Raw genomic sequence first — 13,335 nt, 5'->3', positions numbered from 1 at the left:
CGGCAGCGTAACAAAGCGTTCTTCCCCATTTACGCTTAATGTGGATTAAGAAAATGATATTGAAGCACCAAATTTAGTACACAATATAGGCCTACCTTATTAATAAAGCATACTTTGTAGAGGCAAACAGATTAAATAAGATTATGAACAACACCCATAGAAAACCATTATAAAACGCAAACGTGCAATAGCGCGTCGCATGTTCAATAAGGTGTATAGGCTACTGACTTTTAATATCACCGTCTTACTGCATTAACATCAATCTTTTTCTTTATAATAGGCTCTATAGGAGGAAAACTATATACAGACATGTACCTGATTAAGTGCCTCCCTGGCCCCCTGAACTGTCGGATCCGACCCAGCACTGCCGGCGCTGTCCATGCTCCACGGCCCACCCAGGTCCTCCCACGCTCCGCGGCCCAGGCCCGCCATTGCCATGCCCATGTCCTGTCCATAACATGAGGGTGAGTAATTACTGACAGAATTCTCATTTTTGGAAATGTCATATTAACTCGTGGGAACGTGGTAAGTCGTGGCCACAAGATCATGTTTTCGAGGTGACGACATCATTATTTGTTATCCTACTTTGAGAGAACATGGCCACGAGTTAAATGCGTAAACAACCTGTGCAACCATAATAATAATAATAATATTAATAAATAAAGACATGATCATTGAATGGATTTAAGAGGCTGTGAGATGGGATGGATTAAAATGTTTTCTTTTAGGCCTGCATTATTTTATGTTCATATTATTTTATCATTTATTGATAATAAACTTAATTCAAATGCAGTCTAAAGGCAACATTGCATTCAATATAATAGCCCTTATTTTGTCAAAATATAAATATTATTATAGTCCTATCCATTTCTGATAATTAAAGGGTTGCAATGGTCGCACAGGTTGTTTGCGCATTTAACTTTACATTGTGTGGCCACGACATAAGGATGCGCTACCTTGACAAAATCTCGTGGCCACCACTTTTTATCACGTTCCCACAAGTTAAAGTGTCATGGCCATGACAAAACTTAGAACCGAACATGTCCCCTGCCTCCCGATGACCGTACAAACAAAGCAAATCATAATGTAGCAGCAAGACTTACTTTCTAGATCATTTTTCAGCTTTTCAGCTGCTCCCCTTAGTTCGTTCACAACATGTGGGAACTCCTTCTCAAGTTCCTGAAACTCTTGTAATGACAGGGTGAAAAGGCTGCAGGTGGTCAGAGCAGAAACTTTGGCCAACTGCCTTCCACCAAACAGGAAGCTGATCTCTGCAGAAACACAAAACTTCTTAAAATGGTGAGTATGAGGCTGGTTGTTTAAAACACATTGGAGTTTCACAGCAAAGATTATCTGACTGACCATCTGATCAATACTGCACACAAAACTGGGAAAACATTTTCTTGATCTGGCAAGCTCTGCAATCTAATTTTGAGCATTTTTGAGTGTGAAACTCGTGTAATTGACGCTGTTCTCACGCTCTCATAACACACCTCTGTTTTCTCATGCAGTGATAAACATTGCGGAGTAAAGAGGACACTGACAACGTGGCGACAGACAAGAGGTTCCTCTTGATATGAAACAAAAGCAGCTTTTCCACCGTCGAGACGAATAGTTCTAAGAACGGTAAGTAATGGTTCCAGTTATGTTTCCACTTGAGCCTCGTACGACATGGCGTGATTACAAAGCGTTTTCGGGTTTCTTAAAAATAGCATACTTTTTAACATATATATATATATTATGTGTGTTTGTATATGTATATATATATATAAAAATCAGGCAGCTGAGACTAATTATATATTAAAAATTATATATTAGAAATTCAGATATTATAAACATTAACATGATTTTCTGTAAAGCTGCTTTGAAACAATGTGTATTTGAAAAGCGCTAAATTTGACTTGACTAGCACTTCAACAGGGTTTCTACAGGTATCTTCAAATTAAATTTAATGCCTTTTTAATGCCATTTTAAACTGTTTTAATGCCATATACGACCCAAGACTAACCACATATACACTCACCGGCCACTTTATTAGGTACCCCATGCTAGTAACGGGTTGGACCCCCTTTTGCCTTCAGAACTGCCTCAATTCTTCGTGGCATAGATTCAACAAGGTGCTGGAAGCATTCCTCAGGGAGTTTGGTCCATATTGACATGATGGCATCACACAGTTGCCGCAGATTTGTCGGCTGCACATCCATGATGCGAATCTCCCGTTCCACCACATCCCAAAGATGCTCTATTGGGTTGAGATCTGGTGACTGTGGAGGCCATTTTAGTACAGTGAACTCATTGTCATGTTCAAGAAACCAATTTGAAATGATTAGAGCTTTGTGACATGGTGGAAGTAGCCATCAGAGGATGGGTACATGGTGGCCATAAAGGGATGGACATGGTCAGAAACAATGCTCAGGTAGGCCGTGGCATTTAAACGATGCCCAATTGGCACTAAGGGGCCTAAAGTGTGCCAGGAAAACATCCCCCACACCATTACACCACCACCACCAGCCTGCACAGTGGTAACAAGGCATGATGGTTCCATGTTCTCATTCTGTTTACGCCAAATTCTGACTCTAACATCTGAATGTCTCAACAGAAATCGAGACTCATCAGACCAGGCAACATTTTTCCAGTCTTCAACTGTTCAATTTTGGTGAGCTCTTGCAAATTGTAGCCTCTTTTTCCTATTTGTAGTGGAGATGAGTGGTACCCGGTGGAGTCTTCTGCTGTTGTAGCCCATCCGCCTCAAGGTTGTGCGTGTTGTGGCTTCACAAATGCTTTGCTGCATACCTCGGTTGTAACGAGTGGTTATTTCAGTCACTGTTGCCCTTCTATCAGCTCGAACCAGTCTGGCCATTCTCCTCTGACCTCTGGCATCAACAAGGCATTTCCGCCCACAGAACTGCCGCTCACTGGATGTTTTTTCTTTTTCGGACCATTCTCTGTAAACCCTAGAGATGGTTGTGCGTGAAAATCCCAGTAGATTAGCAGTTTCTGAAATACTCAGACCAGCCCTTCTGGCACCAACAATCATGCCACGTTCAAAGTCACTCAAATCAACTTTCTTCCCCATACTGATGCTCGGTTTGAACTGCAGGAGATTGTCTTGACCATGTCTACATGCCTAAATGCACTGAGTTGCCGCCATGTGATTGGCTGCTTAGAAATTAAGTGTTAACGAGCAGTTGGACAGGTGTACCTAATAAAGTGGCCGGTGAGTGTGTATATATATATATATATATATATATATATATATAAATTCTTTCTCTTTTTTTCTGGAACACATAGGTGTAATTTGCGGGTGGGACATGTCGATTGTGTCCCCACCATTTTTTAAACATCTCGCGGCATATAGGACGGGTCGCAGGAATGGTGGTGTTTCATTAGTAATACTATTATTAGTGTTTTTGTTGCTGTTATTAATAATTGCTCACACTTGCAAAAGAGAAGATTTGACACATGGCACTGACAATTCAACCAAATACAAAGTATTTATTCTCTTCCTCTTCTACCCGCACCGTCTCCTCCTCTAATGGGCCTACCCTGTTCGCCACCCTCTCTGGGCCAGAATCCTCTAACCTGGCCTTTTTAGGGGGCTTTCCTCTCAGGGCGAATGAGAGGATGCTTAATTGCTTTTTACCTGACATCTGTGAAAGACAGATGCAATGATTAATGCATCCATGGCCCGGATATAATTATAAAATATGACATGATTTTAAAAGTGACCTATAACATCGACTATGCAATACACTTTATTTAGTGCTTATACAATTATTAAGCCTATTTGGCTTGAGAGATGTTTATAATGTGACAATATGTCAGTCATCGTGTGATAACGAAAATATGACTAGGCCTAGACTACTTGTTCTGAGCAGGTGTTGTCAGTGAACAGGCTGTAAAACTGTTGTCTAAGTTACAGACACTCATAAAAAACTGATGCTAATTATCTGGGAAACGTTTCTCTAACAGCAATCAAGTTGCTATTGTTTGTGTCAAACAAGTTGTGAATTTTTTGTAACATTAAAACAGGAGATCATGACTTATCTTGAATCTTACCCAGATACAATAGTGCTATTTTCTAATTGGCTAATGTGTAGACCCTTTCTTTTTTTTGATTGGCTGATAAGTGGCAGGCTCGACTAGCAACAACTCAGGGGGACTCGGAGACGCGCTTGATTCCTGTCGGTTCCATAGTGATAGCGGCGCGCCCAGAGACATTTGGGGCGCTGCGGCATATTCAATATATTATAAATAGTTTTTTAGCGTGAGAAATACAATGTGTGGCGGGAGTGCGTGACAAAAGACCGAAATGAGTGACTGTCAGTCACGCTCAATGCGTGACACTTGAGAGCCCTGCGTCAAAGAGTATAGAAGAACAATATACGTTCTTTGCCTGCGTTCTGTTGCGGCTCGTGCACAACACTTCTTCTCTCGGATGCGCGCTTCAATCCGTTACTCTTTTTCTCTCTTTTTGTTACGGTGAAATCACAAAACATAATGCACACAAACATGTCAGTGCTTGATATACAACCACTAAGAAACAATCGGTTTTGATGAGGGAAAAAATATATACTTCTTACTGCGGATTAGAACCCAAAACCTCTGACATGCTTGGCAAAAGTTCTGCTACTGGACCATTAAAGTGCATGCGTGTAACAGTCGGGTCTATTCTCGCTACTAGCAACATACAGTATATTAGATCTCATTAAACGACAAATTAAACACAATGTACTATTTAAATCTAACGCAGATTTGTGGCCGTCACACTGCATATGGGATTTTACGGCGCTGATTCCCATTGTCCCCAACTTAAATGCTTGTTTAAAAACGCCGCACAATCCTTCATCATTTTTACCACTAACGGGCTGCAACCATGTAGAGGTCTTCACGGGTCCACTTGGATCCGAAAACCCGAGGTCCGACCCGAGACCCGAGCGGGTTCGGGTCCAAAACTCCGACGAGTGTCTCGGACACGGGTCGGGTTCGGTATTAGTGGCCTCGGGTCTCGGGTAATTTTAAAAAAAATATGCCTTTTCCAAATGGACCCGAGAAGACCCGAATTCTTTTAAACTATGTTGGGCATTTAAAATTGCAGTATTTAAAACAACTCTATAGGCCTGTTCACACCGGGACGAATTTCACGCGCGATATTCGCCGACGTTTAACGCCTCGTGACTAAACAAAGGGCGCCAATGTGAGTGTGCACACCGACACGAAAAACGCCACGCGTAAAAGCGTCATTTTTTTAAAAACGCCTCGGGTTCGTTTTTTTGGTTTGACGCGCCGCGTCAAAAACTATCCGACCAATGATATTGGCGCTTTTGCTCACGTGTCTGGAGCTTCTGAAGTTACAGTAAAACACAACTTGGGGGCGCTCAAACACAAAACGGTCTTGCCGAGCACACATTCGTAACGGCGAAGAAGATATACGCCAAGTAGCGTCTACACTGCCGGGAAAAAATAAGATGAGGAAGATGCAAGGCAAGATCAATGTAGAGCTGCTGGTCTCGGAACATAAAGAAATATATGACAAACGCGACAGCGACTACCAAAATCTTGATAAAAGAGAATGTTATGGAGTGGTATTGCAGAGCAAATGGGCGCCATCTAATGTCAGGGAATGAATTTGCATGTTCACTCGGCTCATCGTCAGCGAAAATCGCTTGGGTGTGAACACAAAAAACGCGTTGAAAAACGCTGACGAATAACGCGCGCCGATATTCGTCCCGGTGTGTACGAACCTTATGACACCGTTCTCTCACTTTTTCTATGTGAGAGAGCGAATCCGCGCTTCTACGTGCAAATGGGCTATAAGCATAAGCGCGGTGTCCTCCGCATTTATTTACTCAGTTGCTCACTCCACATAAACCAACCCCTCCCTTTGCCAAGAAGAACTAGTGCGCCATCATGTGGATGGATGTTTGACTAAATGCAAGTATTTGAATTGTCGTTTAGCCAGGCCTGTCAATCAATTTTAAAAATACGCGACACTGTCAGAAAAGCATGGAGGCGATAACAGAAATATGTCAGGGAAAACGAATGGTGGTTCTAATCATCGTATGGTCCGGTAAATAACATTGTGCCAAATTTTATAGGACGTAATGGGTTACAGTGATGTGTGATTGACATTTTAGCACTTCAGCACGCTTACACTTGCGCGTCTATGTTAAGTGCATTTTTGAGAAACGCAAGGCTGCAGGCTGTGCACAATGTAAATGCCGTTTACGTTCAGGTCCAGTCGGGTTCTAAAGGAAATGGCGTCAGGTCGGGTCCATAGACTGTAAAAAAAGATGGACGACGCCCCTTCGCTCTTTTCCATTGGAGAGAACTGAAGCCGCCAGTGTCCCGATATGGCGCTGACATATTGGAACTTGAGTCTGCGCAGTAGCGTTTTCGGGACCAGTCATGCGCAGTCGTGAGCAGGAAGTAAAGCCGCGAAATTAAGGCCCCGCCCCCACTCTCGCTGAATCAATCGTAAGCACACGCCCCTGGACTTTTCTTAAGTGGCCTTGTCTGCTCCGTTCCTCTCCAATGATGTCTGCCGATTGCAGTACCTCGTTAAAATAAGGTAAATACAACTACTAACCACATAGTCAACATTATGAAAAAAAGTCCGTTAGTACTTCAGTGACTACTTCGCACAGAGAAGCTGTCAATCACAGCTGTCAATCATGATGTCACAGCACCGTTTTTATAGCATCAAATAACTAACTAAAAACTAACTTATTTTAAAAACAAACACTTGAAATTACATCAACGTGATAGAAACTACAGTAAATGACAGAAACTATCTTTAGAAAAAAGATATGTGAAGTGTAATTTAATTATTTAGTTGGTCTCACGTCCCGTTGAATAACATGGGGAGGTATAGGCTAGTATAGGCTAGTATAGGCTTATGACCTATACTAGGACCGGTCACCGGGGGGCGATCGAGACGTTTTGGCTTCACTTTTAAGGGCTTGTGCGGCACGCTTGGTCGGGTCGGACTCGGGTCTAATTTTATCGGGTCTGTCTCGGGTCGGGTTTTTCTTTAAAAAAAAAAAATTTATGCACATCGGGTTCAAAAGTAGTGATTCGGGTCGATTCGGTTCGGGGACAGTTTTTAGGACCCGAGAAGACCTCTACAACCATGTCTTAAAAGTTTTGTTTTTTTAACCATTTAGGCTGGAATTTGCACTTTCCCATTTTTTCAAGGTTCAGACCTGTCCACTGCTGTACAACAGACCCGCGTCACCTCCGCATCACGGCACTTTTGCTCCGGCCGGAAGCAATTACCAAACCGGTTCCGCGTATTTATCACACGAATGTACATCTTTGCGACAGCAAATACAAATTATTAATTATGAAGGCTATATTCAAATAAATGTATATAAAATTAACTTCAAAACTATAAAAAAAATTTAATGCCTGTAAGAATCAAATGTAATGCCTTTTAAGGCCTTAATTTTCGCAAAATCCATTTAAGGACTTTTAATGCTTTTTAATGCCCCGCGGAAACCCTGTTCAATGTGGACCAGACTTTATGCCGTTACTCTACACGAGACTACTTCTCAACTGAATCACACAACAGTAAGTTTCTCATACATCACCTCCAAAGTGATCTCCACCACACAGCTCCATTTGGAAAGCCTCGTTCTTCACAAGCACCCGTCCATAGTCAATGAAGAACATATTGTCAGGTTGAGCATTCTGATGAATGATGATGTCATCTGCATTGAAGAACTCTTTGTCCAACTTCATCAAGATGGCTTCGGTGAATTCTTCGTTAAACGACAAAAACGTGCCTTTGTTCAACAGGTTGGAGCATATGTCTGTCATAATAACCTTTGAAACAGAAAACATAGCACTATTAAAAATTATTTCTATAGACCAATTTTCAGTTGGTAAACATGGTGATGTTTTTTTGTGGGCGGAGCTTAGGTGGTGGCAGAACGATGACTCTGGCCGCTTCACTAACGTTAGTTTGCAAGTTTTGTTAGCTTGTTTTTTAACAATGACTGGAGAAAATCCGATTTTATCTTAATGTGCAAGGTCACTCACTGTCCAGGACCGCGATTGTTATTTGCAAAAGTGCATTTTAACAGACGAAACCAGATTGGCTGACCCGTACTGTACACGCTGTCAATGGATGGACGATCTGACAGGATTAATGTTAACGCCACCTCCGGTTGAGTGGCCTGACTTCTACACCTAACTTTACCTGATAGAGAAACAGAGTGGAAAACAGAGCGGATATAAATCTTTAGATGCCTATAACTATGTGCTGAATGGTCATGTACAAGACTTGTGTGGTACGATCCGCAGTTCTGCCTAGCCAGCACCAAGAAGACGACAATGTAAAGAGTGACATTATGGTGCAATTTTAATGATGTGAATATTTTCTAGAAATAAAAATTCCAGATAAAGCATATTCATTTTTCATCCATTTTTGCACCCAACAAGATGACTGTTAAAAAGGCCCATTGTAACTGTATTTGTATTTGAGTCTGTGAGACTTGCTCTGGCAATCAGTCAATGTCAGAGCATGCTGTCAAAGCAGCAACGTGAAGACACTAGGCTCCGCCCATCTCCAGCAGGTGGCATTGATTAGCATTTGTAGTTAATAGCTCTGCATGGGGTGAGTCTGGCAAACAGACTCTGTGCTTTCTTGCCATTGAGGTGTGCGTATATTATACAAGTAAGTAGGTTTATGTATTTCAACTCATGTTAACTGTTTGATGAAATGCATTTATGTTTGTTTGATACTATTTGTCTACTCCTTGTTTAAGGATACTTCACATAGAAGTAGGGATTTGATTTGTGTTCACGTATTCACATGATGTTGCTTATGTTTCATGGAAGCATTTTTGCTACATCTCATTGTATGTATTTATCTTGTTATTGAATTGTGTTTCTGTTATGTTATATATATTATGTTTTGTTTTAGACCACACCCATACTCATGGCATCACGATTGTACTCATCCGCACTTATGTGCTAAACCTTTATTTGGAGCTTTATGGAATTGTTGTGGAGAAAATAAAGCTATAAAGAGAACTTTCTGCTGCTTCTTCATGTCTCTAAACGGAAATCTGTGGTGAACTAGTCCCCCACTGGCAAACCCAAACTGATTGAAAGTCAACAGTTTTCTACAATGACATTTAATAATAATAATAATAATAATAATAATAATAATTTAAGCTCCTTATTATGTAGCCGAATCTGTGCTGGTTCGTATTGGCCGCCTCCAGTTTTGCCTCCAGCTAGCGCCGTGACGTAACTGTGACGTCGACTCGAAATTGGTCTATAAAAAATACTGTTTGAGAATTGAGCCAAATGATTTGTTTGAACAGCAGAAAAACTTATTGTGTGTTATCTGAAGTATATATTTATGAATCAATTAGAAACCTTTCTGAGCTGTTTTGACACGATGCCAAGGATGTTCTCCTTATCCCACTGCCACTTGTACTGGGCAGTGATACGTTGGCGAGACACTCTGGGCAGCGATTGGAACATTGTGGAGGATTGTAGCTGGTTTATCTGAAATATTTATATATCATCAGAGCCGCCTTATATTTATTTGTTGCATAAACAAACTTAACAAATACAAACAATAAACAAACAGCTTTAATTGTTTTAACTCTTAAAATTCACCTTTACCTTGTATGCATTGCCAGTTGCAGACATGCTCCCAAATGCTGTGATCACGGAAGAAAAAAATGCAGAACACATGATAATTCCAATCACCATACTTACAATAGCTATCCACAGTTCATCCAAACCTATAAAAAAACAAAAAGAAATCACTTTAGTTCAATGTAAACTACTTTTTTTTTCTTTCTTTTTTTTACAGTTCTTCAGTGGTGTTTGCTCATGCAAAACCTTATGCCACAATGCTAGGGTGCCATGGCATGGCTAAGCCATTGCCTTTTGTTTTCATCTGGCAGATGGAAATCATATGTCTTATCACTTTCACATTCGTAAAAGTGATGCTGGCCTTAGCAAACGCCACCGATTAAAGTGATTTCAGGAGACATTTTTCTGCACCAAAGACTGATTATCAGATTGATTATCATTTCTCAAAAAAGGATTAATGTGGAAAGAATGTTGTGCGGCGTACGTGTTGGTGAGTCAGTTGATCTCCAGGCCATTCGAGAGAAAGCTCTGAAGGAAGCATAGGAGTATTTTTCCCCCATCGAGGCATTCTGCAAAATTTTACAGAAAAAAGGAAGACATGTTGAACACATGTCAAACAAATGCCTGCATAAGCAATAAAAAATGAGACATACCACAATTTTTTCCTTTACAACCCAGCTGTCAGCTGGAAACTCTTCCATTACAGAGATGAAGTAGTGAACACAAGTGTTCCAGTGACAAATCAGGATCATCATCATGAACACGAAGACAACCCTGAATAACTTTTTGCCTTGCTCAAGCTGGACATCTGACACCTAAAATGATAGATAATAAAACATAAAGTATCCATAGAACAATATGGGTGTACAAAATACAACCAAAAAATGTCCTGTTACTTGCTGGTTTATCGTGTAATGACAGAGGAGGAAAAATGTGAGAAAATACTACAAAAATGATAAAAGGATTTTTTATATCTTATTTTTAAAGTATTGTTTTTTTTTATCTTATTATTAAATACTATTTTAGGTTTGGTTCTTGAGTTGCTATATTATTTTTTATAACACAAAAGATTATATTTTGTAGAATGTTAGTAACCAGACAGTTGACGGCAACCTTTGACTTCCATAGTAGGAAAAAAAATACCAAGGAAGTCAATAGGAGCTGGCGAGCTGCCAACTGTCTGGACAACATTGTTTAAAATATCTTCTTTTCAGTTCAACAGAAAAAAGAAACTCATACAGGTTTGGAACAACATGAGGGTGAGTAAATTGACAAAGCTTTCCTTTTTTGGGTGAACTATCCCTTTAAATGATCGGATCATAGATGGTTTTCTGAAAAACTAGAGAATAAGTCCTTCTTTGTATAACTTTGAATATGCCAGCCTTTTTATTGGAGCCTTTATTTTTATGCATTTCTCAAGTCAAGCTTTGAAACAATGTAAAGTGCTACTGTACATAAATAATATCTTCAATCCCATATGTGATCATTTGGAAGTTCCTTTTAAAGTTTCATAACAAATTGTGTATTCTTTCATTTATTATTTCCCCCCTGTGAGCAAGCCAAAAGCGACTGTGGTAAGGAAAGTTCTCCTCTGGCTGTACAGTGTGAACATATTGCCATTGATCATTTCTTGCATAAACATGACGGTGAGTTGTGCTGAAACTTACACTTTCCAATTCATAGCAGAATCTCAGAAGCTTTGGCACACGGAGTAAACGGATCAAACTGAGAATCCTCACAAACATGAGCATCCGCACCAACTTCGAAGCCACCAGTGAAGCAGTGTCAGCGTGATCAACATGCTCCTGTGGTGAAATGGTTGTACTGTAAGAAGAGTCTCAACAATTTGATCAGTGTGAGTGATATTAACTGATGAATACAATTACCACAATAATAATGATAATGTCGACCGGAAATGCAGCCACCACATCAGGAACAAACCAAGACCTGAAATAATCCTTTCTTATCAATTTCGGATCAAGGATGGCCTAGACAGAAATGGGAATGCATTGTGTCCATTTTTAACTGTGTTTTAGAAAGGTAAAGCCGTAATAAATAATTAATATTACACTATAGTACAAGACAATGAAGGCATGTTCATACCTGACCGTCTTCACTGAAAATGCCCATTCGGAAATTAAGGCCGACATCAACACAAAACATGAGGTCTGAGTAGACATTGAAAGCCACCCAGTATTTGTGGGCACTACCATGCATATCATCAGAAAATGCCATGTCCAGAGGAATTGTTATAAGGTTCACAAATGTTAAGACCACCATATACACAAGATAGTAGTGCCTAAAAGACAGAAAAAGGCAAATGTTAACATTTCTTTTTAGATCACTGTGATGGCACTAATGGCACATTGGACATAAGACATTACATCCTGATGACAACATGTATTTATTAAATAAATAGTGATGAAGACTTTATACCTTGAATTACCATGCAAAAAAACATGGTACATATCACATAGTATCATTAGTAGAATACGTTATGTATTCATTTCAATTGCAAGTCTAACATTTTTAATGTCATCGTTACATTTGATATTACTTATATGTATTTAAATTTAATAGCATGTATTACAAATGTGAATGTGAAATATGTATTTAAATTGTTTGATTTTATTAAGATATTACAACTCAGAAAATAAATAAACTGTCTGCACACTTGAATCCTTTAAAGCAATTTTAATCGCCAAGCTTTCGGTCTATTTTGTAAGATATTACAAAAAATATTTGTTCAGTGTAATCAGTTATTGTCTGTCATTCATGTTCACTCTTAATTAACTGAGATCAAATAAGACGTCATAATATATATATTATATATAATTACGTTACAACGATCACACTTCTAATTACTAGCTGATGCTGAATAATTAACTGATTTAGCTTGGTTAATATGAAATATGCCATGGTGAGCGTTAGTTTCCATGAGGGAGGCTAGTAGTGAGTCTGTGTTAACGTTAACGTTACCTGAAATGAGTCCGTGGGTGGATGACCCAGCGGTGGGTTTCACCTTCATCGTCACACATTGATCGTCCTTTTTCGATGTCTTTAACTTCCGACAACGACAAGCGTGTTTTTGCCAGACCACTTACGCTATTTTCACTCATCGCGACTGGGAGCATTGAACAACTGCCGCAGATACGGTTACAAGTATCCGTTATTTCTTTTTGAAATTTAGAATGATGCGATTGCGAGCCGGCGCGTGACAGTCGAGCAGTGATGATGGCAAACTAGCTTTACACTTTATTAAAACTTCCTTCGTTCACTGGATTGTTTTTATTGGACTGATTGATTTGTTGCTATATATTAAGAAATTATCCTTAAATTGTAAGACATTTTCGTGAACAAATTTAAGTAGCCACACTCCAATTACAGTCAACCGCGCGGGCGCCACACACACACACACACACACGTTGTTTACACCAGGGGCCGCTGTATAGGATGTGCATCTCCATGAGGCCGATGCGAAAAGCATCTCGATGCATTGCCAACGATACGATACATTAAAGATACATATAAGCATACTACCATAGACAGTATAAGAAGCATACTACCGATGCGATGCAATACGATTCACTACTATTGCGATGCGATCCGATTTCGATTCGATTCAACGCGATGCGATTCAATGTAATACTGTAAGAAAAAATAAACAAAACAGTTTGAAACCATGATTTTTTATTAGATCAATATAAAAATGCACTT

At 39.8% G+C, this 13,335-nt stretch overlaps 1 protein-coding gene across 1 annotated transcript; it reads right to left on the bottom strand.

The window, feature by feature from the left end:
* Nucleotides 1-319: 319 nt before the first annotated feature.
* On the bottom strand, nt 320-12,737 carry LOC130089417 (potassium/sodium hyperpolarization-activated cyclic nucleotide-gated channel 3-like). Its single transcript, XM_056256723.1, has 11 exons — nt 12,598-12,737; nt 11,722-11,917; nt 11,505-11,606; nt 11,286-11,423; nt 10,272-10,433; nt 10,103-10,187; nt 9,637-9,764; nt 9,391-9,522; nt 7,593-7,827; nt 1,104-1,271; nt 320-447 (listed from the first exon to the last, which is right to left on the bottom strand). The coding sequence occupies exons 1-11, from the start codon at nt 12,735-12,737 to the stop codon at nt 320-322; spliced, it is 1,614 nt and encodes a 537-aa protein (XP_056112698.1).
* Nucleotides 12,738-13,335: the final 598 nt, after the last annotated feature.

The sequence above is a fragment of the Rhinichthys klamathensis genome, unplaced genomic scaffold, assembly GCF_029890125.1.
Source record: "Rhinichthys klamathensis goyatoka isolate OS25496 unplaced genomic scaffold, OSU_Roscu_1.1 h1tg000131l_1, whole genome shotgun sequence".
NCBI lineage: Eukaryota > Metazoa > Chordata > Actinopteri > Cypriniformes > Leuciscidae > Rhinichthys > Rhinichthys klamathensis.
Note: the sequence above shows the minus strand (reverse complement) of the source record. Positions and strands in the feature narration are given on the sequence as shown.

Coding starts and splice junctions, on each gene's coding strand:
- LOC130089417 (XM_056256723.1), bottom strand. CDS start 12,737: ATGAGTGAAAATAGCGTAAGTGGTCTGGCAAAAACACGCTTGTCGTTG. Junction 11,424..11,504: donor ACATTATCATTATTATTGTG/GTAATTGTATTC, acceptor ATTTCACCACAG/GAGCATGTTGATCACGCTGA. Junction 1,272..7,592: donor TGGTGGAGATCACTTTGGAG/GTGATGTATGAG, acceptor GTGTTTCTGCAG/AGATCAGCTTCCTGTTTGGT.